The sequence below is a fragment of the Simochromis diagramma genome, unplaced genomic scaffold, assembly GCF_900408965.1.
Source record: "Simochromis diagramma unplaced genomic scaffold, fSimDia1.1 OVJJ01000457.1, whole genome shotgun sequence".
NCBI lineage: Eukaryota > Metazoa > Chordata > Actinopteri > Cichliformes > Cichlidae > Simochromis > Simochromis diagramma.
In genome coordinates this window covers 888,902-916,290 of record NW_024387277.1, presented here as the reverse complement: position 1 = coordinate 916,290, position 27,389 = coordinate 888,902, and the positions used below count along the sequence as shown (strand labels likewise).

Genomic DNA, 27,389 nt, shown 5'->3' with positions numbered 1-27,389 from the left:
AGAACCAGAATGTTTCAGGTACTCAGCCATCTGCCCGAGAACAGAACGAGGACTTTCAAGGAAAGATGTCCAGCCAAAAGCCCTTAATGAAACCTAAAGCCCAGCAGGAGGAGAAGATCTGTCGCTCCACACTGCGGGCACTCTCTCAGGGTGGAAGAAGTGCAGCAGGAGGCAGCGTCAGTGCTCCTGCCACTCCTTTGCGCAAAGCCACTAGCTCTTCATCATCTGTGTTTCCGGGTTTTGCACGGAGCACAGCCTCTTCTTCTTTCAGACGTACTCACACCAACCTTGCTGTTCCTGCTGCTTCCCACTCCCCCAACATTGGGTCAGACCCCTCCCCCAAACCTTCTTCCAAGACCTCCTCCCCTGTTACCCCATCCAGCACCTCCTTGCCTATTACGCGATCAAGATCACTAAGAGTCCATGCGTCAGCAAGATCCTCAGATGTCCAAAAACTCTCCCCCTCCTCACAGAGGAAGTCTCAGAGCGTCAAATCATCTCCTCGTGCATCGCGCCACGACTTGCTGGCTCCCCCTAAAGGCCACAGGCGGAATGACAGTGACAGTGACAAGTCCGCTCATTCTCAGGACTCGGTCTTGCCCACAAGGCCGCGCTGGAGATAAACTCTTGGTTGTTTTGTTTTGAGGATTTTTTCCTAATCACTCCTCCTTCAGGAAAGTCAGGAGATACACTCCATTATGAAATGTAGATACCTTTTAAAATGTTCAAGTTTAGTTTGAGTAACAAAGGAAGATACAATGAGATTGTCTCGTATGGATTTAAATCTTGTTTGTTACCTTGTTTGTTTGTTATTATAAGGTTTAAGTGCAGCGGAGCTGAAAAGTTCACTACGTTTTCTTTGTACTATATTGTCCTTGTAATGTACTTTAAACAACCACAGAGGGAAAAACAACTTGTTTTCAAGGTATATTTGTATTCTTTCTAAATCTATTAATTGAGAGTATATTCCAAGATTAATGACAATAATGACCTCTCCTCACGACCTCAGGAAAGCCGATGTCTTATCAGAAATCACAGACCTTTTTGTTTTGGTCAGAGTGAAGCTCTGAGATCTCTGGATGAGTCGGGAAATGACTACAGCCTGTGACGTGATTGCTAACAAGCTTTCAGTCAAAACCACACTAACACTAGCAGTTCTGAATACTTTGGTGGCCGTAGCCATGACTTGATCTCTCCTATTAGGCCTACAGACACTTGAGTCAGTCTGTCCGTTAATCCACAGACTAAAGGCTCCTACTATGAGAGTAAGGGGTACGCCGTATTGTATGAAAGAAACTATTACAACCAACATACAAACTGCAAATTTAAACACTGAATTGAAAGGAGGGGAGCTAAAAAACAGAGTGAATAAAATCTAATTTCATTTTATTTGTACTCCCTTTGAGTTATTCCTGTGGTACTTTTTTCCTTTTTGAAAGAGAAATATCTGCAGCTATAAAGATGTACATCTTTGGAGTATCCTGAAAATTCTGCAGTTTTTAAAGGTCATGTGACTGAATGCCTTTTCGATTCACAAGCACCTTTAACTGCACGAACCGTGCTGCAGAATCTCTTTAATCCAGGCTGGACTTCTATAGAAATAATAATATTACTACAATACTAATTGTGTTTTTATAAAGCCTGACATAACTAATCTTTGAGAGCGGTGGTGTCTTTTTTAAAAAACACGATCAGTTTAAACAAGGAGATATTTATAACTCTGATTAAAAACAGACACTTTCTGACTGACTTGGAAAATTCAAGTTGTTTTCATATGAGGACATTTTTATGTTTATCTGTCTTTATTTATGTATGTATGTGATGTTTCCCTACTAATTAATAAAGCATTGTTCCTCAGTCACTCTGCGCACTTCATTCAAAGACTGTATTGCACTTTTTCCTGCCAGAAGACAATGTTTTAATTGAAATAGACTGAAATATCTCGCTTCAAGTGGATGAATGTCTGGAAACATTCACTTTAAAACCAAGCACATTTGAAACTATATACACATTTCCTATTCTTACAGCTGCATTTTGTATCTAATCTTGAGCAGAACGTCTGTGTGTCTGCACCTCTCATTAATTCTGGTCTTGTATCATATTTAAAACGGAGAAACTAAAGCAATCGAGACCATCATCAATCTCAAAATCATCCATTTTTATAGTTCTTAGAGTTCAAGAAACAAGCACAAATGTGTTTTTGCTTCTAGGTTTTCTGTAGTGATGTAACAACGCTGAAGCTAAAGTAACTGTAGTGATTTGTGTAGAGGAAAACGTCTCTGTGGCAACATCACTGCCAACGTGTTCATCTTGAATGTGTTATTAGAGTTAAAAAAAAACCTTTACAAGTATCTTTGATTTCTTTAAACACTGTAATAAGAATTGTGCTTTCAGGCGTTACTGCTGTTCTCTGAATATTTGTCAAGTCTAAAACCTTCTCTGTAACCCCTACAGATGGCTGTGTGTAGAAAATCCCAGTAGTTTCTGAAATACTCAGAGCAGCCTGTGTAATACCAACAACCAAAGCTGTTAAACTTCTTTTCCATATCTACGTCCATAAATGCGTGGAGCTACTGCTATGTGATTGGCTAATTAAATATTTGCATCGGTGAGCAGTTGTACATATTTGAGTTAATGTAATTGTGCTTCAGGATCCGTTTAGTCTCCATGCAGGAAATGATTTCTCTTTTAGCACACAAACACAGTGTGGTGATCAGCAATCGGTGAAAAGATGGTGTGGAAAGCTGCATCTCATCAAAAAAACACACCAAATGAAATCGAGGGTTACAGCAAGAGGAAGGAAGTAATGAAGTACAAATACTTTGTTACTGTAATGATGTCACCGTTCACTGAGGACTCACACGCAGGACTCTTCACTTTGAGGAGAAATAGTTTATTACAGCAGGTATGTGTACAGACAGTGCAGGGAATTGTGCTATATACAAGTGTGACGGGGTCCAGGCTCCAGGAAATCCAAGGTGGGGAGGACAGGGAAAGCTTCTCTTCGCTCACTCACTGCTCGCTATAGCCACTCTCCAATCATTCAAAACTAAGGATCTGCTCCGGGAAAACAGGGCCACGTCCAGAGGAACTAAACACAGAGTGTACACATTAGAATGAAGGCACAGAAATAGCAAGAGTCTAATGCTAAGAGACCTTTAGGAGACCTTCATTACTTTAGGTTTAACACCTTTAAGGGGAGTTATTATTTTGTCACTGCGAGCCTCAAATCAAACTGCTTTGAGATTAAACAGTAACACATGGAATTCATTCCTGTTGGTGTATTAATCACCAGCAATATCACAGAAAAAGAAATAAAAGTGGCAAAACTATGTGTCATAGTCAGGGCTTAAAGTGTTTCCTTTTTCTTGCTTTTGGCCCAACGACTGATTGTAAAGCTCACATGTAAGTCTTCATGTTTTTAAATCAGATATTGGTTCTGTACATGTGACATTATGTTTTTTTCATATCCTGAAACGTGCTGCTAAACAAACTGAGGCAGACTAACTGTGCTATTTAAAGGTTGCAGGTTAGTGCAGGATAAACAGGTTAGTTTGCTGCAGAACAGTGTGTGACTGCTGCACAGTGGCTGTGGTTTCATGCTCAGAGTTTGGTTACATCAAGTGTAGCAGAGATGAATTTGAAGTTAAGATTCACTGAATTTCACCTTCATACCAGCTGAATAGTGTCTAATAAAAAGAGCATAAACAGTTTACTGTCAGTGTAGAGGATGGAAATCAGTTCAACTAATGAAACATCTGCTGACATCTGGTTGAATTCACTTGTGTAAATCCACAAAGAGCAGCAGGTCAGCTGATCACAGCCTGTACATTCAGAAAATCTACTGGAGCTCTCAGCAGTAATTATACTGAGTCGTGAATGTTTTCCCCACACTGAGCCGTTGCAACTGATTTTAGGGTTCCTCCACCTGCTGAATCCACTTTAACCCCTGACTGCCCATTTTACTGTTTAGAGACAAAGTCACCTTCTACAATGTAGGCAACAAAAAATAGAGCCTTTTTCCTAGTGTAAGTCCAGAAACTCACCTCAGGCATGTTGTACTTTTCCTCACTCCACCACAATCCTGGAGAAACGCCCCTCTCTGTAGCTTTGCTTCAGCATTTAATAGTGAGTGAGTCCTGCTCCCGTGTCATTCCCTCCATGTCACGCCTCGACCTTCATGATCCCTGCTATAAATCAAGTTTTCATTCAAATCAAACAAACATGTACTGAGTCAGCTTTTGGCTCCAACCTCTTTACACCGGCTGCTCGGCCTTGACAGCACAAGGTCCTGGACCACGTTTATACGTCTTCATAAGTTAACAGATGTGAAGTATTTTCACATACGGCCCTTAAAGCTTCTGTTAAAACGTTCCACAAAACTTGGTTTAATCAATGTGTGATGTTAAACTGAACCATCAGCTGATGGAAATGTTTATTATTAAACTCCTCGCCTTCATCTGTTTGAAGTTTAACAGGTACACGTCCTTCACTCAGAACATCCTGAAAAGCAGATGCAACAGATGCTGCTGCCTTGGTTTGAAGACACCTGCATGCATACTTGGAAAATCCATCTGTACATGTCAGTAAGTGTCTCACATTATCATTATCTGCACAATATTCACCCATATCAGCCAAATCAGCCTCAAACTGTTTGTCAGTTCCACTAATCAAAACTCTGTTTCTGGGGAAAAGTCTTCTTGCTGGTTAATAACAAAGAAATAAACTGTTGGTAGATCCACTTTTTACAACGAATCATCCATCAATAAAAATCTAACTCAGTTCCAAAACAACAAATTCAACATTCATATAAAAAATCCAACCCTGCAGGGATCAAACATCTGATCAAACACCAGGGTTGGACACAGACTTTCTAATCTGACATCACAAAGTTATTCTGAAGCTGTAAATCTAATTAAAAACTCCCCAAAACTACTAAGAGAAAACCCTTAAAAGGTTCAGTGATAGAAGGAAAATCCTTTACATGTAAAATCAACAGAGGTTCCTGATAAACAGACTAATAAATGAAGAATAACTGAACAGTTTCTGTGTCATGAGTAAATTTCAGTGAGTATGAATCATCTCCAGGAGGTAAAAAGGGTTGGAGCTCAGCATCAGTCAGAAGAGGAAGATGAGGTGATGAAGAAGAGAGCGTTCAGTGGAAAAAGGCCAGTGAGTTCATGTAAATGCTGCTTCTGCTGTAAGAAGGACCTAAAAGTGAACAAATGCTTCATGATTCTCATTTCTATCCATCATCTTGAACACTGACTATAAATGTGTTCACTTCATTATTGTGTGATTTGGTTTCTTCACGTGTCTCCTTCAGTGCAAATAAAGGACTGTTAGAGTGTGTGCTGTGTGTTTGTCTGAAGCATGACAATCCTTTCCAACAAGTATTTCCAGCTGTTTTTCTCCACTCTGCACTTTAGTCTTTCTTCCTGTCATGTCTGTGTTTGTCCACCAGGTGTCTCCCTCAGCTCATTTTCTCCAAATCAGAAGCTTCAGATTTGTGGAGACGCTCTGCCTGCCAGACACAGCTCAGGGTAAGAAACATGTCTATCATCCACAATATACAGGCCTGTGTCATTTAGTTCAACAGTCCCCAACCTTTTTGTGTGTCACCGACCGGCTATTAAGGTGTTGTTGATAAATACAACAAAATAAAACCAGTATCGGTACAAAAAAATGTTTTCTTCTCTTGCTGCCTGGTCTGTCTGAGGCCCGGGGGTTGGGGAACACTGATTTGGTTTTTTATATTTAAATGTATAATTAACTGAGTGTGATCAAGCTTTTCATCTCAAAAAGACATTAAATGTCATCACTGTAGATACAATAATAATAATAATAATAATAATAATAATAATAATAATAATAATAATAATAATATAATATCAAAAACCTCAAGGATTAATTTTTTTGTTGCATTTTAAAAGTTCAAACCTCAAAGACATTAAGTTTACAGTCATATATGATCAAGAAAATCAACAATCTTCACATTTCAGAAACTGGAAGCAGCTTTAAATGTGACTAAAATAATGATAAAACAATCAATTCTCTAATCATTGACTAACTGATGAATCACTGCAGCTCCAATATATTGTTGCATTTGACAACCCACTACAGCAACTACAGAATAAAACCACTAACCAGACTGAAGACAGATTTCAAACATGCTGAATATGAAGAGTAGTATCATTTAAACTCACATGATTATCAGCCATAAGAACAAATTCAGATTTATATTGATGTAAGGTATATAAATGTAAGTACAGTTTGAATCAGTGCAATATTATTTTCACACATCAATGGACCACTGAACTTCTCAGCTTCTAAAATGTAAAGCCTCATTTAGAAACTACACAAGTACATATAATGGTCAGGGATCAACATGAACCTGTCTTCTCTGTTTGACTTTAATCAACTCTGCAGTGGCTCCATCTTTGCAAAGACCAAGTCCAGCATAGAGCGGCTGAGTGAATGTGGTCTGGACTCTGTGGAGGAGAGTCATGGTTTCAGAGACGCTGTAGAAAGACAGAATACCTGCTCTGTGATCCAGGTACACTCCTACTCTGGAGGACCGAGGACCTGAGAGGACAGTTCGGACATTGTTGTGCAGAAATATATAACTGTTTGTGTAACAATATAATGCCCAAGATTTGTCATTGAATCCAAATCCACATTTATCGCCCCTCCCTGCTCTGCTGATATTCTTGTATGTGACTGCAACACCAACTCCTCCCCCTCTCCACTCCACCTCCCAGTAACAACGTCCAGTCAGACTTTCTCTACTCAGGACCTGAGACCATACAGTGAATCTGTCTGGATGATCAGAATAAGACTGTTGTTGTTCCATTCTTGTTACTTTTCTGTTCCCCTCAGATAATAACAGACGTGTGTTTGCTGTGTTTGGATCCAGTGTGATTTCATGTGAATATTTTAAGAATCCAGCTCTGGTCTTTGGCTCTGGTGGTGACAGTAAAACATCCACTTCAGTGACTGTCAGTGAGATGTTTGTCCATTCCTCTCTCAGAATGTCCTGTAGTTTATCTCTGGTCTCTGACACAGCTGCTGTCACATCCTCAAAGTAGCTCAGAGGACGAATATTGATGCTGGATGAGTGTGTAGACTCACTGAGTGCTGACAGTGAGGGGTAGTTGTGTAGAAACTGGTTGTGATCCTCTGTGTGTGAGAGCTGCTCCAGCTCGCCGTCTTTCCTCTTCAGCTCAGCGATCTCCTGCTCCAGCTTCTCCTGAAGCTCTTTGACTCGACTCACTTCAGTTTCCTGCTGGGATCTGACCTGCTGCTTCACATCAGAGCTTCTTTTCTGGAGGAGACGGATCAGCTCAGTGAACATCTTCTCACTGTCCTCCACTGCTTTATCAGCAGAGCCATTGATGGCCTCCACCTCCTGTTGAAGCAGCTTCACATCTTTCTCTCGCTCCTGGATTCTCTGCTGGATGTTTAGTCGTCTCACCTCGAGCTCCTTCTGCTTCTCAGTCCTTTCTGCTGCAGCTGGGACTGTTTCATGGCCTTTATGTTCATCCATTGTGCAGAGATAACAGATACTCTGCTGATCAGTACGACAGAAAATCTTCATCACCTCATCATGACGAGAGCAGATGTTCTCCTGGAGCTTCTTGGAGGGGGCCACCAGCTTGTGTTTCTCAAAGGCAGGAGACTCCAGATGAAGCTGAATGTGTTTCTCACAGTAGGAAATCAGACAGACCAAACAGGACTTGATGGCTTTCAGCTTCCTCCCAGTGCGGACATCACAGGCCACATCTTCAGGTCCAGCATAGCAGTGATCAGCTGGAGCAGCTTGGAGTCCAGTTTTCTTCAGCTGCTCCACTAAAGCTGCTAACATGACGTTTTTCTCCAGGACAGGCCTCGGTGTGAAAGTCTTCCTGCACTGAGGGCAGCTGTGGATTCCCTTCCTGTCCTCTTCATCCCAGAAACTTTTAATACAGTTCATGCAGTAGCTGTGTCCACAGGTTGTAGTCACCGGATCCTTCAGTAGATCCAAACAGATGGAACAAGAGAAGGTTTCTCGGTCCAGCTGAACTCCTTTCTGTGCCATTTCTCCTCTCAGTGTCAGTGACTGTGTGAGTTTCTCTTCCTTATAACTGAAACTAGTCTGAGCTCTGATCTCAACAACATGTTTCTGCAGTGAATGGAGCCTGTCAGCTCTTACACGTCACCACATGTTGGTTACACCCATCTTCAAAGTGCAGATCTGAAGGGGAGGGAACGAGGAAACACGTGGACAGAGAGGAGGTGCTGTGTTTAAGAGCAGGAAGAAGAGGGAGGGTTATCAGGCTGTGCTTCACTCCAGGAAGAGGAGCAGTTTGAGAGCGATATTGTGTGTTTAACCCTTTTATTTACTGCTCACCTCAACGTTTAAACTTGTTAACACTTTCTTCTATATAAATAAATGAAAAGTCCGACATTATTGAACTCTGGACATACATGTCTCATGGTTATAGTCACATGACCAGATTCTAAACCTGTAACTGTCAGAACAGTAGAGGCTGTTGCATTAATTAAAGCATATATAAAGCAGTGTTCCTGCAAAAAATAAAATATCTCAAAAAAAATCTTGCATTTTGTTTTGTTTTTGTATTTATAATCACTGCCGCAACAGAAATAACCATGCTTTTTATATAAGAATACAAGTTTTTTCCTCTTTTTCCACCTGTTTGGTGTGTATTATAGACACACACCTGAGTGTACCAAATATAATCTTTCATTATCTCGTTTACAAACCCATCAATCTACATCATGTGTGTCAAACTCGAGGCCTGCGGGCCACATCTGGCCCAACGTACGTTTATATCCGGCCCACGAGATCATTTCTATATAGATTCAGAGTCGACTGCAGAGGTGCCCATTGTGTCCCAGTCAAACAGTGCTCAGCAGTTATTAGGTAAGATGACGTCTTTCTGTAGTTCATTATTCTAACAAGCAAAAAGTATTAAAGTGATGTTTACGTTGTGTATTTCAGACAGTGAGATGCAGAAACTGCAGGCCACAGGAGAAATGTAGTTTTCTGTAGTTGTTCAGTATCTAGAGGATACGTGTCAAACTCGAGGCCCGTGGGCCACATCCAGCCCAGCGTACATTTATATGCCTGCAAGATCCTTTTTATATAGATTCATTCATTCATATTGTTATTCATGGCTCGGCAAAATGAAGCGCTAATGAGACAAAATCTACAGATTCAATAATTCAGAGTGTCAATCAAGTCCAGTTTCTGTTCTGTGTCAGGGTCTGGGTCTGCGACCCATCTTTTTGATTTGTTTTTATAGTTTTTTCCTTCTCTCCCATGATAATGAACATATGTTAAGTTCTGGTGTTGATCATCATTTAGGTTTTAGCTGAGTTTCATCATGGTTTAGATTTTCTTCTACGGCCTTGTGTCTGTTCTTGTTCACAGCATTATGCGGTCTGTCTTTTACTTTCAGTATGCTTGTGTTTAAGTCTCCCTTGTTGGTTCGTCAAGCTTGCTGTGTGTGTGCGTGTTTTAGTGTCACTTTCCCTGTGGTGTCTGCTGTTTCCTCATGTGTTTCCACTTTCCCTAATCTCCTTTGTGTGTATTTAGTCTGTGGACCTTCTTTCTTTGTCGGATCGTCTGTGTTACCTCCTTCCATGTAGTCACAGTTCTCATACAGAAAGTAGAAGAGCTAGTGTTAGGGTTAACTGTAACAGTAACCCAGATATTGGCAAATGTGAGCTTGAGTAGAAATACGGTTGCTGATCGGGTTTGTGAGATGACCACTGATTTAAGAACACAGTTGTGTGAAAGAAGCAAATACTTTATAGCTTACTGTCTTGCTGTGGATAAAAGTACAGACATGATGGACATTACACAGCTGGCCATCTTCATCCGTGAAGTGAACTCCAATATGCCCGTTTCAGAGGAAATATTGGACATTAAATCGATGCAACGACAGGAAAAGACATGTTTGAAAACTTATGACGGTTATTAGAAGTTATTCTTTATTCTAAGTGTATTTATTCTGAAACAATATTCCTGTCTGTGTTTATTCATATTTATGTTCAGTGGCAAAAGCACCATTTTCCATTTTAGTTCATCAACTAATACAACATGCATGTGTTTAGACAGATTTGAAAGAGACAACAAGGCATGTTTAGTCCAGCAGGAAGCTGAAAGGGCATTACAGTTTTCAAAGACCTGACACGGTGCTTTGACAACTTGGCAATCATGTCAAATATTTGTCACTATAAGAATTTCCCCCTACATTACACAAGATAAGATAAGACTTTATTAATCTCTCGGGTGGGTTCCTCTGCAAAATTCTGTAAAGATTGGCACCCAAACAGGGACTTGAACCCTGGACCCTTAGCTTAAAAGTCTGATGCTCTAGCGACTGAGCTATCCAGGCTCAATAATTGCTTATTAATGTAATAGTCTGACTCTGCAATGTATAAGCAGCCATAGTCAGCCAAGTCATAATGAAAGCAACAAACAACTCGTGTTTTGATGAAACTGCAAACCCTCCTGGTCAATAATCACATAAGCTGTACATGCAGGAAGCAAAGGCTGATAAAGGAGCAGGCACAACATTCAGACAAATCCAAGACATAATGAAATGAACCACAATATCAGTGTATGCATAAATCAGGTGTCAGTGAACACGTAACGATCACAGATCTTTAGAACCACAGCCAATTTTTCCCCAAATAAATGTATAGATTTTAGCTAAATATATATTATAGAATCAACACCATGGGCATTTCAGATTTCACACAGGTGGTTGTTACACTCTGGAAATGTGAGTGTTATGGACCCTCTGTGTGTGCGTGGGGTTAAAATGATGCCACCTTAAAATGAAACTGAGAATAATTAACATGAAAATGTTGTATCGAAAGGGGAAAAAATGAAACTGAAAAAAAGGTGAATTGAAACCGTAAAATGTGCGAATAAATTTTTTTTCTATTATTAACTGAGTTTTGAAACCTACATCTTTGTGTTTTTTTTGCTTACATCTTTTTTTTCCAATTTCAGTTTGCTGGCAATGTTGCTGTACGAATGAGTATTACGGCCACATTAAGAGAAACTATTATAGATAACATTGAAAATAAAGTTTCAATTTTGAAATTAAAATCGTAACTCAATTGAGAAAAAAGTCCAGATGTGGAGATTACAGTTGTTTCAAGACAAACTGCAACAGTTGCTGTACCCTCTGAGTTAATGTAATTGTGCTTCCGTTTAGTCTCCATGCAGGAAATGATTTCTCTTTTAGCACACAAACACAGTGTGGTGATCAGCAATAGGTGAAAAGATGGTGTGGAAAGCTGCATCTCATCAAAAAAACACACCAAATGAAATCGAGGGTTACAGCAAGAGGAAGGAAGTAATGAAGTACAAATACTTTGTTACTGTAATGATGTCACCGTTCACTGAGGACTCACGCGCAGGACTCTTCACTTTGAGGAGAAATAGTTTATTACAGCAGGTATGTGTACAGACAGTGCAGGGAATTGTGCTATATACAAGTGTGACGGGGTCCAGGCTCCAGGAAATCCAAGGTGGGGAGGACAGGGAAAGCTTCTCTTCGCTCACTCACTGCTCGCTATAGCCACTCTCCAATCATTCAAAACTAAGGATCTGCTCCGGGAAAACAGGGCCACGTCCAGAGGAACTAAACACAGAGTGTACACATTAGAATGAAGGCACAGAAATAGCAAGAGTCTAATGCTAAGAGAGCTTTAGGAGACCTTCATTACTTTAGGTTTAACACCTTTAAGGGGAGTTATTATTTTGTCACTGCGAGCCTCAAATCAAACTGCTTTGAGATTAAACAGTAACACATGGAATTCATTCCTGTTGGTGTATTAATCACCAGCAATATCACAGAAAAAGAAATAAAAGTGGCAAAACTATGTGTCATAGTCAGGGCTTCAAGTGTTTCCTTTTTCTTGCTTTTGGCCCAACGACTGATTGTAAAGCTCACATGTAAGTCTTCATGTTTTTAAATCAGATATTGGTTCTGTACATGTGACATTATGTTTTTTCATATCCTGAAACGTGCTGCTAAACAAACTGAGGCAGACTAACTGTGCTATTTAAAGGTTGCAGGTTAGTGCAGGATAAACAGGTTAGTTTGCTGCAGAACAGTGTGTGACTGCTGCACAGTGGCTGTGGTTTCATGCTCAGTTTGATTACATCAAGTGTAGCAGAGATGAGTTTGAAGTTAAGATTCACTGAATTTCACCTTCATACCAGCTGAATAGTGTCTAATAAAAAGAGCATAAACAGTTTACTGTCAGTGTAGAGGATGGAAATCAGTTCAACTAATGAAACACCTGCTGACATCTGGTTGAATTCACTTGTGTAAATCCACAAAGAGCAGCAGGTCAGCTGATCACAGCCTGTACATTCAGAAAATCTACTGGAGCTCTCAGCAGTAATTATACTGAGTCGTGAATGTTTTCCCCACACTGAGCTGTTGCAACTGATTTTAGGGTTCCTCCACCTGCTGAATCCACTTTAACCCCTGACTGCCCATTTTACTGTTTAGAGACAAAGTCACCTTCTACAATGTAGGCAACAAAAAATAGAGCCTTTTTCCTAGTGTAAGTCCAGAAACTCACCTCAGACATGTTGTTCTTTTCCTCACTCCACTGCAATCCTGGAGAAACGCCCCTCTCTGTAGCTTTGCTTCAGCATTTAATAGTGAGTGAGTCCTGCTCCCGTGTCATTCCCTCCATGTCTCGCCTCGACCTTCATGATCCCTGCTATAAATCAAGTTTTCATTCAAATCAAACAAACATGTACTGAGTCAGCTTTTGGCTCCAACCTCTTTACACCGGCTGCTCGGCCTTGACAGCACAAGGTCCTGGACCACGTTTACACGTCTTCATAAGTTAACAGATGTGAAGTATTTTCACATACGGCCCTTAAAGCTTCTGTTAAAACGTTCCACAAAACTTGGTTTAATCAATGTGTGATGTTAAACTGAACCATCAGCTGATGGAAATGTTTATTATTAAACTCCTCGCCTTCATCTGTTTGAAGTTTAACAGGTACACGTCCTTCACTCAGAACATCCTGAAAAGCAGATGCAACAGATGCTGCTGCCTTGGTTTGAAGACACCTGCATGCATACTTGGAAAATCCATCTGTACATGTCAGTAAGTGTCTCACATTATCATTATCTGCTCAATATTCACCCATATCAGCCAAATCAGCCTCAAACTGTTTGTCAGTTCCACTAATCAAAACTCTGTTTCTGGGGAAAAGTCTTCTTGCTGGTTAATAACAAAGAAATAAACTGTTGGTAGATCCACTTTTTACAACGAATCATCCATCAATAAAAATCTAACTCAGTTCCAAAACAACAAATTCAACATTCATATAAAAAATCCAACCCTGCAGGGATCAAACATCTGATCAAACACCAGGGTTGGACACAGACTTTCTAATCTGACATCACAAAGTTATTCTGAAGTTTAAAATCTAATTAAAAACTTCCCAAAACTACTAAGAGAAAACCCTTAAAAGATTCAATGACAGAAGAAAAATCCTTTACATATAAAATCAACAGAGGTTCCTAATAAAAAGACTAATAAATGAAGAATAACTGAACAATTTCTGTGTCATGAGTAAAATTTCAGTGAGTATGAATCATCTCCAGGAAGTAAAAAGGGTTGGAGCTCAGCATCAGTCAGAAGAGGAAGATGAGGTGATGAAGAAGAGAGTGTTCAGTGGAAAAAGGCCAGTGAGTTCATGTAAATGCTGCTGCTGCTGTAAGACAGACATAAAAGTGAACAAATGCTTCATGATTCTCATTTCTACCCACCATCTTGAACACTGACTATAAATGTGTTCACTTCATTATTGTGTGATTTGGTTTCTTCACGTGTCTCCTTCAGTGCAAATAAAGGACTGTTAGAGTGTGTGCTGTGTGTTTGTCTGAAGCATGACAATCCTTTCCAACAAGTATTTCCAGCTGTTTGTCTCCACTCTGCACTTTAGTCTTTCTTCTTGTCATGTCTGTGTTTGTCCACCAGGTGTCTCCCTCAGCTCATTTTCTCCAAATCAGAAGCTTCAGATTTGTGGAGACGCTCTGCCTGCCAGACACAGCTCAGGGCAAAGAAACATGTCTATCATCCACAATATACAGACCTGTGTTATTTAGTTCAACAGTCCCCAACCTTTTTGTGTGTCACCGACCGGCTATTAAGGTGTTGTTTTTAAATACAACAAAATAAAACCAGTATCGGTACAAAAAAATGTTTTCTTCTCTTGCTGCCTGGTCTGTCTGGGGCCCGGGGGTTGGGGAACACTGATTTGGTTTTTTATATTTAAATGTATAAATAAGTGAGTGTGATCAAGCTTTTCATCTCAAAAAGACATTAAATGTCATCACTGTAGATACAATAATAATAATAATAATAATAATAATGATAATATAATATCAAAAAGCTCAAGGATTAATTTTTTTGTTGCATTTTAAAAGTTCAAACCTCAAAGACATTAAGTTTACAGTCATATATGATCAATAAAATCAACAATCTTCACATTTCAGAAACTGGAAGCAGCTTTAAATGTGACTAAAACAATGATAAAACAATCAATTCTCTAATCATTGTGTAACAAGTGTCACCTGGCAGTTTGTTGCTCTCTGCCAGGTGATTGGCTGAAGAGCTGTGAAAAGGTAGTGGGTGTGTGGGGTGAAGTCAGCGCTCTTCTGTGGAAAAAAAAACAACCAGAGGCAATTAATTCACTCAGGTGCGAGTGGGTATACTGTCAGTAAGAGACTTTTGCTATTTTTGTTTGGATCGTTTGCTATTGCATGTGCTTGTTTTTAAGGTCTTTTTAAGGACTTTTTTTTAGTGTGACCACGAATTTTAATAGAAGAATTGATCAAGCCCTAGATCGACTGCGCACAGGGAAACTGATCAATATTGTAGGTATATTGAGTGTTTTAGCTTCATGATTTTGAATGGTTTTATAAAATTGCTATTTTATTGGGTAATATTTTAATTGATAATGTTGTTTGTTTTTCAGCTGTGCTGTCTCTGCTGTCCTTTTTTTTTTCGTTCTTTTGAATGATTTGTAATTTTGTTTTGGTTAGTCCGTCCAGCCGTAAAGGCGGTTATTGATTGAGAGTAAGTTGTGCAAGGGCGGACTAACCTCCCTTTTGTTTTTGTTTAATTGTTTGTGCCACTTCCCTTTTTCTCCCAGATCACAGGCCATGCATAGCACTGATTCCCAGCTGCGCTGAGACCCGACTTGTTTGCAGTGTGTGCCACGATTGCAGTGTCGCTAAGCGGGGTGTGACGGGTTGCAGTGTTGTTATTTTCGCACAGTTTGTGTGGTAAGTCTCATGTGCAGCTGGGATATCAGCAGGATGTGTTGTAAGTCCTGTCTGGAAATGACTGGGAATTATTATGTCTAACTCATGTAATAAATAAACGATCAATTTATTTCTTTGCGCCGTTTACTCATCCCTTGTCCTCGGTTACAATTGACTAACTGATGAATCACTGCAGCTCCAATATATTGTTGCATTTGACAACCCACTACAGCAACTACAGAATAAAACCACTAACCAGACTGATGACAGATTTCAAACATGCTGAATATGAAGAGTAGTATCATTTAAACTCACATGATTATCAGCCATAAGAACAAATTCAGATTTATATTGATGTAAGGTATATAAATGTAAGTACAGTTTGAATCAGTGCAATATTATTTTCACACATCAATGGACCACTGAACTTCTCAGCTTCTAAAATGTAAAGACTACACCAGCTCTGTAGTGGCTCCAACTCCATAAAGATAAAGTCCAGCATAGAGCGGCTGAGTGAATGTGGTCTGGACTCTGTGGAGGAGAGTCATGGTTTCAGAGACGCTGTAGAAAGACAGAATACCTGCTCTGTGATCCAGGTACACTCCTACTCTGGAGGACCGAGGACCTGAGAGGACAGTTTGGACTTTGTTGTAGTAAAATTGAAAAATGTTTGTGTCACAATATAATGCCCAAGATTTGTCATTGTATCCAAATACACATTCATTGAAGCTCCCTGCTCTGCTGATATTCTTGTATGCGACTGCTACACAGACTCCTCTCCCTCTCCACTCCACCTCCCAGTAACAACGTCCAGTCAGACTCTCTCTACTCAGGACCTGACAATAATCAGTGAATCTGTCTGGATGATCAGAATAAGACTGTTGTTGTTCCATAAATGTTACTTTTCTGTTCCCCTCAGATAATAACAGATGTGTGTTTGCTGTGTTTGGATCCAGTGTGATTTCATGTGAATATTTTAAGAATCCAGCTCTGGTCTTTGGCTCAGGTGGTGACAGTAAAACATCCACTTCAGTGACTGTCAGTGAGATGTTTGTCCATTCCTCTCTCAGAATGTCCTGTAGTTTATCTCTGGTCTCTGACACAGCTGCTGTCACATCCTCAAAGTAGCTCAGAGGACGAATATTGATGCTGGATGAGTGTGTAGACTCACTGAGTGCTGACAGTGAGGGGTAGTTGTGTAGAAACTGGTTGTGATCCTCTGTGTGTGAGAGCTGCTCCAGCTCGCCGTCTTTCCTCTTCAGCTCAGCGATCTCCTGCTCCAGCTTCTCCTGAAGCTCTTTGACTCGACTCACTTCAGTTTCCTGCTGGGATCTGACCTGCTGCTTCACATCAGAGCTTCTTTTCTGGAGGAGACGGATCAGCTCAGTGAACATCTTCTCACTGTCCTCCACTGCTTTATCAGCAGAGCCATTGATGGCCTCCACCTCCTGTTGAAGCAGCTTGACATCTTTCTCTCGCTCCTGGATTCTCTGCTGGATGTTTAGTCGTCTCACCTCGAGCTCCTTCTGCTTCTCAGTCCTTTCTGCTGCAGCTGGGACTGTTTCATGGCCTTTATGTTCATCCATCAAGCAGAGATAACAGATACTCTGCTGATCAGTACGACAGAAAATCTTCATCACCTCATCATGACGAGAGCAGATGTTGTCCTGGAGCTTCTTGGAGGGGGCCACCAGCTTGTGTTTTTCAAAGGCAGGAGACTCAAAATGAAGCTGAATGTGTTTCTCACAGTAGGAGATCAGACACACCAGACAGGACTTGATGGCTTTCAGCTTCCTCCCAGTGCAGACATCACAGGCCACATCTTCAGGTCCAGCATAGCAGTGATCAGCTGGAGCAGCTTGGAGTCCAGTCTTCTTCAGCTGCTCCACTAAAGCTGCTAACATGGTGTTTTTCTCCAGGACAGGCCTCGGTGTGAAAGTCTTCCTGCACTGAGGGCAGCTGTGGATTCCCTTCCTGTCCTCTTCATCCCAGAAACTTTTAATACAGTTCCTGCAGTAGCTGTGTCCACAGGCTGTAGCCACCGGATCCTTCAGTAGATCCAAACAGATGGAACAAGAGAAGGTTTCTCGGTCCAGCTGAACTCCTTTCTGTGCCATTTCTCCTCTCAGTGTCAGTGACTGTGTGAGTTTCACTTCCTTATAACTGAAACTAGTCTGAGCTCTGATCTCAACAACATGTTTCTGCAGTGAATGGAGCCTGTCAGCTCTTACACGTCACCACATGTTGGTTACACCCATCTTCAAAGTGCAGATCTGAAGGGGAGGGAACGAGGAAACACGTGGACAGAGAGGAGGTGCTGTGTTTAAGAGCAGGAAGAAGAGGGAGGGTTATCAGGCTGTGCTTCACTCCAGGAAGAGGAGCAGTTAGAGAGTGAAACTGTGTGTTTAACCCTTTTTATTTACTGCTTCTTCTATATAAATAATTTTTAAAATCCAGCTTTAATGAACACTGGACAGAAATGTCTCAGGTAACAATAACTGTCAGAACAGCAGAGGCTGCTGACCAAATCAAAGCATATGTAGAGAGCAGGGTTAGGTTAGCAGACATATGCTGGTTGCTTTTATTTATTTATTTATTGCTTTTATAGGCAGTAATCGATGTTGCTGTAACAGGATGAGAACTAGATAAATGCCACTGCATTGCTTTGAACAGTCAGCAGAGTCTGCACATATAATTACAGATATTCCTGCAAAAAGTTAATTAGTCAAAAGAATCTTGCATTTTAGTTTTGCATTTATAACAGCTGCTGCAACAGAAATAACCATGTTCTTTACATTAAAATAGCAACAAACCTTTCTGGAACAACTTTCAAGGTTCACGGCGAAGACAAAGATCTAATGACATGAAGACTCCAGTGAAACTTAAAGTATTAGGAACCAGTTTTAATGCGTGACCAACACATTTCCTCTTGTGGCCTTCACCAGGGTCATTGCTAAATACCCTTGTGATTGCGAAAAGACTACTGGTCAAGTCAAAAAGGAGTGTATGGTAAAATGACCAATGACCATGTGACATGATCAAGCAAGCATTTTTCTGATCTCTTCACCGCTCAATGGTTTGTTGTCATATTGAACAAAATATTAGGTTCTCTTTGTATATTACACTCAGGCATCAGGAAAGAGTGGTAACTAGTTTATAGTTTTTAGCTAATGACATGTCAATCACAAGACATTGCTCAGAAAACGTGCAGATTCTCAGCTAGATCCACCTTCCACTCTTTACTTACAGTTTCAAAACAGCAAACAAACACACAAATAAGTTGAAGTAATTGTTTCCTGTATGACTTCACTGGTCTCGCATCAGTAAGGACTTTTGCTCCTTGTTGCTTGAGTTCATTGAGGTGGTGAGCATACATTTATCCCCAGACATGTCCATGTACACAAACATTAAACAACTTCTTTCTGACTTGTTTCACACTTTTGCACCACTTCAGAGGAATCCCCTTAACCTCAATTCACTGTTTTCTTAAGGTATGACTTACCTTCACAGCTGTGTGGATTACGCATCATGTCACAGAAGGTCCACAAGCATAGATGCACGTGTGTGTTCATGTCTGTAAGCTATTATTGTTTCATCTCACTGAAAGCACAAATGCCATCCTCTCTCTCTCTATTTTTATATGAGGATGGGGTGGACAAAATAACAGGAACACCTCACAACAGTGATGGCGCTGAGTTGCAAAGCTGCCTGAGCTGCATTAGAGACTGCGCTGGTGTTATTCACCTATAACGTGCTACAGTTCGTGCTTCCCTGTGTGTGTCGCTTACAAGAAGGTCAACAAACACACCGCAGTGCTGCAGGCAGAACATACATAATCAATCAGCCCTCAGTGCAAGCTGCAAAAATAAAATATGGGTTACACACACACACACACACACACACACACAGACACACACAGTCATGTTTTCATATCCTTCCCTAGATGTTTATCCTAACACTAACCCAGTGCTTCCCAAAAACGGTGCCGTGGCACATAGGTGTGCCGTAGAAGATTATCTGGTTTCACCTGATTAGTACTCCAAGTGACCGCAGTGAGTAACAGGCAGAACAATTACATTGTCTTCCACTAGAGGGCGGTACAACCACCTGCTCTAATTAAGTTGGTTGTCAAACAGAAGAAGATATTACATAATAGTCATGCTGTGAGAACACAGCACGTAATAGCAATAGATAAATATTTGAAGAGAAAAAGCAGTCAGTCTGGGTCCTGGAGAAAATTCCAGCCCACATGAAGGCCCTCATGAGTGGTGGTCAGAAGAAAGCAAAAAGGTATACTGGGGACAAACTGAGCCTATTTTGCTAAGATAAATGATCAAAATGCTTTTTGAGACATTTTTGTTTGGTGGTGTGCTGTTTGATTTTTCTGATGTGAAATATGTGCCGTGGCTCCAAAAGGTTGGGAAACACTGGTCTAACCTATTTTCTGTGCCCATAAGGGCTGTTGGTCCCCACAAGTATGGTAAACTTCCAATATTTGGTCCCCACACAGGTATGTAAACATGGTACACACACACACACTTTTTCCTAGGGGTACATGTGTGTGCATTCAGCCGTATTACTATTTTAGTGGGGACGTTTCTATGTTGTCACCCTTTGGGGACAGAAAAACAGGCCCCTGTAATATAAATCATTAAATCATAGGATGGAGTCTGAGTTTAACTCTGTCTTTTAGTAGATCTCCAACTTTAATTTGTCATGTAAATATCACAGAATTCAATCTTAAGGAGATTAATTAGTTACTTTAATTATCTGGATACAAATTATAGCACTATGTTGGGCTGGTGTTTTGACTCCAGAGTGGATAAGCAGAAGATGGATAGATGACTTCTTCAGTCTCAGCTGAAGCCTCCACAGGTTTTCATTTGCTTTCTTTTATTTACCTTTTCCTTACTTTGCATCCTATTCTGTGTTTTATAACCTCTTTGTCCTTATTTACTTTATTTTTCTTCTTTCCTCTTTTGTTTCTTTTTATCCTTCACATTAATGTACTTTTGTTTCTTCATCTTATTCCACTTTCCTTTGTCTTCGGTGTTTCCATCATTCCTGCTTCCACCTTCATTTACTTAGCTTGTCTTCATGTGTTTTTCTCTTTGCTTTATTTCCTTCCTCACTTGTCCTTCCCTATATTTCATTTGTTTCTCCTCTTTGAATTGTTTTTCTTTCCTTCATCTTTCTTTTGTATCCTAATCAATGTTTTCATTCCTCCCTTCCATTTCTGCCTCTTCTGTTTCCTCTTCCCCTCTGCCACTTTCCTCCCTTCATTTCCTTCGTCTTTTCTTCTTTCCCATCTTTGGTCTTTCTGGTTCATTTTTTTCACTCTTCAGCTGGTTTTGCTCTCTTTGCTTGGGATTTTGCAGTCGTCTGCCTGTTGTTGTGTCGGCTGGCGGTACGTTATCAGGCTACTACAAACACACATCAAACCTGCTGCACAGCTTAGATTTAATTCATTAATTTTATCAATGAAGCTCAGAGAAAAGGAAAAAAAACACCTACATGCTTCAGTTTTCCTCGTACGGGGTGTTGCAGCCAGTTCTGGTTGCATAATATTATCTGCTCTCCTACAAACTCCCACATACTGAAGCAGAAAGCTCGGTGCGAGGCTCAGACAGGAGATGTGTGGGAAGACAGAGATTCAAAGTCAGAGTTCGTCTCATCCTGGTTGACAATAAATAAGCTTCCTTTAAACGGATTCTGAGTGTAGTAGAGTCTACTCCAAGACGCTGCTAAAATAAACTCGACTCATTAAAGTCTGGGTTTCCGCTGCTTTAATGAAGCGCAGTTTCTACATTCCTCCACGGAGATCAGATTCAGTCTCGTACCAGTGAAGTTGGTCCAAAAAACCTCAAGCTGACGTTAGAGCTCGCTACATTACCAAGTTCAACGTGGCTTTACGTTCACTTCCATCTGTCAGTCTCTTCTCCTTCCTTTCTCATATTTTTCCTTTTTCCCTCCTCTTCCATTTTTCCTTCCTCTTCCCTCTCCCATCTTTTCCCTTCCTACCTTCCTCCATCCCTCCTCCCCCATCTTTTCCTTCCTCATTTCCTTCTCTTCCTCCTCTCCTTGTCCCCCTTCTAGCCCGTTTCTTTTCCTCTTGTTGATTATGAGCGTTTGCAGTAAACAAACATTAAAATGACCAAGGAAGGAAGGAAGAGAACGATGTGTGCTTGTCAGCATTCAGCTCACCTGTAAATTTCAAGTGACGACTTCATTGAGGTCGTATGAGCCATTCTTTTACTTTGGTAAACCAGAGTTTACCTCAAAGCAGCTCTGTGTACACGGCATTTGGCCGTCTTTGTGAGGACATTCATCAACATCAGTGGGTTTCCCCGTGTATTTAGGAAGTACTACTAAGTGCTTAACTAAAACTCTGACCGCAGCCTCATTTAAAGTGTTTTTTGTTTTGTTTTTTAAAAAAAATTTATTTGGTTTCAGTGGCAGACACCTTCAGCTCACTCATGTTGGGACATTTGGTGCTCTCCTCTTTATGATCAGCTGCAGGTGAAACGTTTAGAGGACATCTGTAAATTGCAGACACATAACCTGCAGTGTTAATACAACACAGGTGTGCATCAAGAGTGAAATCCAACTACCATAAAACTGAGTTACAAATTCTTCTGGGTCACTTTGGTTTGGGTTTTTCATAATAAAAGTCAGAGGAGCTGTAAGAAAAGCAGCAGGAAACTCCCATCACATTTCAAAAGCAATGTTTAAAACACAAAAGACAAGCAGTCAGCACTTTATAAAACTCATCTTTATTGATTCTGAGTCATCCCTCCATCCACGACAATATTTTCTCTGCTGTGTTCTTATAAAAAGCTGAATATGTACATCCTCTTTGTATTTACATTATTTTACATGATTACATCGTCAGAGAGCCTCACACCTGCAAAAAGGTAACTCTCCTGCCTGAAACGTATCACCTGTTGTCAGGGGAAATGAACAATAGAGCAACTTGCTCCTGGGTTGTTGCCTGGCAACAGCAGCTTATCGGATTAATATCGGTAAAGAGGAATTGTTTTTAATTATTTATCTTATTTTTCTAAATATTTCACAAGCTTAGAAAAACATGCGGAGTGACCCCATGTGCTGCGGCAGGGGGTGGGGAAAAAACAACTTAAAAAAAGTAATGGAACATATAATGTAGTGCAATGCAAGTTTCTAATGTGAAGTCGTGACGAAAGTACAAACTAATAACAATAAAGTCGATGCACGTGAAAGAGTTTTTGTGCACTTTACATAAACACACAGTCTGAGGAAAGTTTAACAACAAAGACTGTAGCTAACACTAGGCTGCTAAACATCTCATCAATCAGCTTAGTCCTGCACAAGAAGGTGAGAGGGAAAAATGATACAAAATACAGGGTGGAAAAATGTCCTAAAAAATATACACAAACCACTGATCAGACTTAATGCTGATCATCTGATTAATCATAGAAAGACATCAAAAGGTGGCTGGAAAACATAATGTGGAGAGCAGACTCAGAGCATAAATGTGGCTCTTTAAAACCTGCTTTGCTTCTCTAATGAGAAACAAAACAGGTTTTATTTTATGTCGGTAATATGACTTAAAGTAAAAGCACATAATTACTTGGGTATAAAAAATTTTTATCCATGGAGGCAGAAAATGTTCACCGAGGTCATGTGAAGTGTTCAAGGGTTGTTTTCACTTTTCTCTTCTTTATTTTAAAAACTGTGTTAATGCTAATGTTAGCAGCTATGTGTAAAGGCGGGAGAGGCCCCAGTCATTCAGGTCTTAGAGAGTGGTGTGCGATTCCGTGGCAACTACTGGTCGCTATGGAAAAATGTGTATTCCCAGACTCGTTGGAGAGTAGTTTCTAGCAACTGCCTGTAGTTTGCAAGGAAGGCGTCGCCTTGTCTGCAAACATCACCAACTATGCAGCTGTTAAACTGAGAAGCGCAACACAAACTGGAAACAGAGATAGTTCACCTTCAAAATAAAAGTTGAACCTTTTGAAATATACGTAGTAAGAAGCAAATTTTCTGTTTTGTGTTGGGGAGCAGTTGGCTAGTGTTTGCAGACAATTTGGCAACTTCCAAGCGAACTACGGGTGACCACAACAATTTGCTAGCAACACAGTCACAAGGTGGTGCAGCTCAGCCGTCGTGATCAATTTCACAACAGGTAAGTGGTTCATAACCTCTGCACACCTGAATGAATGACAGGTGTGCAGAAGGAAGAAAAATGATAGATATAATAAAATAGTACCTAGCAGCAGTCAGCAATCACTTAGCAACCGGTCAGGGGAATATGCAATTTCCCCTAGCAACCAGAGGTTTCCATAGTATCAACAACTGCTCTCTAAGCCTGCGTGACCGAAGCCTAAGCTTTTAAAACATTCAAGACTCTCTCATTAATACTGAGCAGAAAAAAGGCCTCTCTCACACACAGAATGAGTTTAACAGCAACAATAACTCCGTACTTACAAAAGCTCGTGTGTGCAGCCCCCACCCCCTCCAGCCCTGACGGCGAGTAAATAACCACAACCCTGAAACTGAAGGCGCTAAATGGAAGTCAGCCACCTTTTGAACTGTTAACTCCTGTGCTTTCCCCCACTTTAATACTTCAGTGTCTCAACAGAAACAGGCTGATGCCAGAGCTGAGCAGCAGCCGGTGCCACCCCTTTGAAAATGTTTAGGTTTTTGGCAGAAAGTTGTTGCACTACAAGTAAAACTGCGGCATAAATCATTTGGACACGTGCGTCTGCGAGTGATTTAGCGTGCAGTAAACCAGAGTAATCGCCTTTCTCTCTTTAAAAATAATGTTTCTGTAAAGCTTGACAAAGTTTCCAGTGTTACAACCATTGCAGATGTGAGGCTCTGCCTGTGGCCAACATGTTTCGAGGGTTTAGTCTTCCCTCTTTTTAATGATGGGAAAAGAAGCTTTACTTCCCGAATTTCACCGTTTCCAACAAATTCCAAGCACCAAGCATGTAACTCTACCGCAGGATCAAAACACGCTGTTTAGAGGCAACAGAGATGAAGAATTTGGCTCAGCTGCTGAGAATAAATGTGAAACAATGTGATGGTTTAAAAAAAATACTGACTAAATGTGAGGTTTGGTTTATATGCTGTGACATCGCTCATCGCTGTTGCCTCTAAAAGTTGCCCGTGTCTCTCCAGCTGCCAAGATTTGGTACATTTGCATTGGTTAAACAGCATCTTTGACCTCCTTGTTGGTTCAGCAGCAAAACAAACAAACAAACAAACAAAAACAAATTGTTTGCCCTCGTTCTTCCTCTCATTGGATACATTCAAGAAATCCAACACTTCTCTTACAAGCCGTCCTCTCTGGGCCATTTTGATTGAAATAAATGCACTTGTTTGTCCATTTACATCCATGTTTTTTGTCCTTGTGGATTTATCAGTCACACTGTTTGAATTATCCACACTGGGTTCATCCACCCGCCTCTGCCAGCCAATCAGGGACGAGCTGTATAACATTCACATCTATCAGTTTGACTGACGAGAAGAGTCGGATCCAGTCAGGACTTTGGTCAAAAAAGTCAAAGTGTTATGAGTTTCTGTTACTTTTCTTTAAAAAAAAAAATGAAATAAAATAGCCGACCCCCAAATCCTTTAAAAAAAACAAAAACAAAACAAATCTGGGCTTTAACCGCGTTTGATGATGTCACTTCCTCCTCAGTCCGTCTCTTTCTTCTTTTCGTCCAGGTCAAAGTCCAGCACGAGAAGTTTGGTCTCCTCAGTGCCGTTTCTGCTGCCGGCGGCGCACACCAGGCGAGTGTCGGACGCTCTGATTCGCCACACGACTCCACCTGGATCAAAGACGTGATTGGTTCAGTCACAGACATGTGATAACAGGTGAGGACATAAATAAAGTTCAGGTACTTATATATTTATTCTTAATATTTAATAACAGAGTGAATACTGCATCTACCTGCACCATTACTGTTCATTTAGTGTCTTTTCTACTGAAATGTGAATGTATTTAATCTGTTTGTTAGTTCTACATTAAAATGTTGACATTACAAAAAACCACATAATATATAATTGAGTCAGTTACTAAAAATATCTTCTTTGTATCATTTTATATGATGATGAAGTTGAGAATTTATTCATTTTTAATTTGTATATTTTTTGGACTGGGAAACACGGGTTGCTATAGAAACGTGTACTTTCTGACAAGATTGGGTGAAACTGATCCCAAAGAGGTATATGAGCTACACCGAACACCACACTGTGACTGATTTAGTTGCTAGCAGACCGCCACGGTAACCTGTAATCTGCATGGAAGGCGCCGCAAACACAAACCACTCACCAATCACGAGTGAAATTGTGAAAAGTGCAGTGCGAATGGGATACAGGCTGCTTGCTTACAAATTAAAAGTTGTGCTGTCATGCACGTTTCCAGCTGTGCAGGATGGAAAAAGTGACTGACTGCCTTCAAAGTGAAAGAAACCCCTGTGTTTGCACTTTGTGCATTTTCAAACATTCACTACAATTCAGTGAATGGCAATCACAGCAGTCTTCTAGCAAACAAACAGAAAAGCAAGCACCACATACCTCTTTGCAAATGAATTGACTCAGTAACAGCCAGAAAAATACATTTTTCCCTAGCGACCTAAGGTGGCGCGAACTCTTCACCTGATCCTCGGCTCTGCAGCGCCACCACGTCCCGCAGCCAAGCACCGGTCCGCAGGTCCCACAGTTTGACCGTCCCATCGTCAGAGCTGGACAGGACCAAGCCACGACAGAACTGCAGGCACGTCACCGCCGACTGGTGCTTGTTGGGACCTGAAAAGTACGCATCATTACACCGTGACCCTTGACCTCAACCAGTTGTCTTTACATGAGCAGCCTTTCTTCTCAGCGGTATCACTTTATGCATCCTTTCTTATATGAGCGTCAGCATGTGCATCTTGATATAACACCTGATTTCACTGAGTTGTAAATTCTCATATTGAATCATTTCCTCCTTCTTTGGCTCTAAAATATTTGCTGCTTAAAATATTTACTGCTGGACAGATTTCCAAAAAGAAAAAAAGAGAGAAAGTACATGGACATTTACAGTCCCAGAAAATAAAGTTCAGTACCACTGGCAGCGAGTCCAATTTTTCATCCAGTCACCAAAAACCCTTGAAACCACTCACATTCCCTTTAGCTGTACTTTCTGGCTAAATCCATGTGGCTCGAATTGCCCGCACGTGTGAGCTTAACAGATGAAAAGCAAACGCTGTGAAATCCACAACTCGTTAAACCAACCATAAAAGACTAAACAGGCCGTCACAGACTTTGCATGAAAGTATCCTCAGAATCCGTAGCAACAAACACCCTGTGGTTTGTTTTATTTCTCACGAGTCTGACCACAGCTCAGGTTCACTTTCTGCCTCAGACCTTAATGTAGCCTGGGAAATGGTTAGCCACGCAGGACACAGTTACTGGGGTTCTAAATGTGCAGTTTTATTGTCAATGATGACTGAACAAACCAAAAAAATGTCCTTTGACCTTCACTTTTGTCAAACAGCGGCCATATGGACTTGTACTGAACATCTACAGCACGAGAGGTAACGTGGCAAAGTAACAGAATAACCTATTAAACAAAGGTCCAACAATTTAACTCCTTCACAACATTCCCCTTTCTTTTTTTTTTTTTTTGGAAAACTGCAGCTAACCCTTAAGCACTGCCCCCCCCCGTGACCACAATATGCAACTACACAAACCTATAAAATTAACAGCTTCAAGTGCACACAACATGCAGATAACCAAAGAAATAGCACAAGCAATCACATTGAATTACATATAATAACATTCTTGTCTTACCATACATGTAAACAAAGAAACAACAGTCTGCTTGTGTTTTAAGCCCAAAACATGTTCAGGATTGTTCTTCTGGTATTACTCTCCTTTTCTTAAAGTGGACTTTCCTTATAAAACAAGATGAGCAAACAGTAAAAACACTGAAACCAGGAAATCAAGAGCACAAGATTGAAGCAAATTGGTATTACATGAGCCCGGCCTTAGCTTAACTTCCACTGAAATCTCTTCAGCACAATTAAAGAGAAATAA

At 40.6% G+C, this 27,389-nt stretch overlaps 2 protein-coding genes and 1 non-coding gene across 3 annotated transcripts; all 3 read right to left on the bottom strand.

Annotated features, from left to right (window-relative positions):
• Nucleotides 1–5,907: 5,907 nt before the first annotated feature.
• LOC120715736 lies at nt 5,908–18,027 on the bottom strand. Its single transcript, XM_040002834.1, has 3 exons — nt 15,777–18,027; nt 9,825–9,831; nt 5,908–8,194 (listed from the first exon to the last, which is right to left on the bottom strand). The coding sequence occupies exons 1-3, from the start codon at nt 17,438–17,440 to the stop codon at nt 6,377–6,379; spliced, it is 3,489 nt and encodes a 1,162-aa protein (XP_039858768.1). The 5' UTR covers nt 17,441–18,027; the 3' UTR covers nt 5,908–6,376.
• trnak-uuu lies at nt 10,331–10,403 on the bottom strand. The gene has a single exon. It is a non-coding gene; the product is annotated as a tRNA-Lys (tRNA).
• Nucleotides 18,028–22,077: 4,050 nt separating the features above from the next.
• On the bottom strand, nt 22,078–27,389 carry LOC120715690 (F-box/WD repeat-containing protein 7-like). Its single transcript, XM_040002774.1, has 3 exons — nt 27,144–27,389; nt 25,968–26,117; nt 22,078–25,138 (listed from the first exon to the last, which is right to left on the bottom strand). Exons 1-3 carry the CDS (start codon nt 27,148–27,150, stop codon nt 25,005–25,007), a joined length of 291 nt encoding a protein of 96 aa, XP_039858708.1. The 5' UTR covers nt 27,151–27,389; the 3' UTR covers nt 22,078–25,004.

What these genes read in the sequence shown, in the direction of transcription:
- LOC120715690 (XM_040002774.1), bottom strand. An exon ending in GCTGCAGAGCCGAGGATCAG is followed by an intron (nt 25,139 to 25,967) that starts GTGAAGAGTTCG and finishes TCTTTGATCCAG; the next exon opens with GTGGAGTCGTGTGGCGAATC.
- LOC120715736 (XM_040002834.1), bottom strand. Translation starts at nt 17,440, where the DNA reads ATGGCACAGAAAGGAGTTCAGCTGGACCGAGAAACCTTCTCTTGTTCC.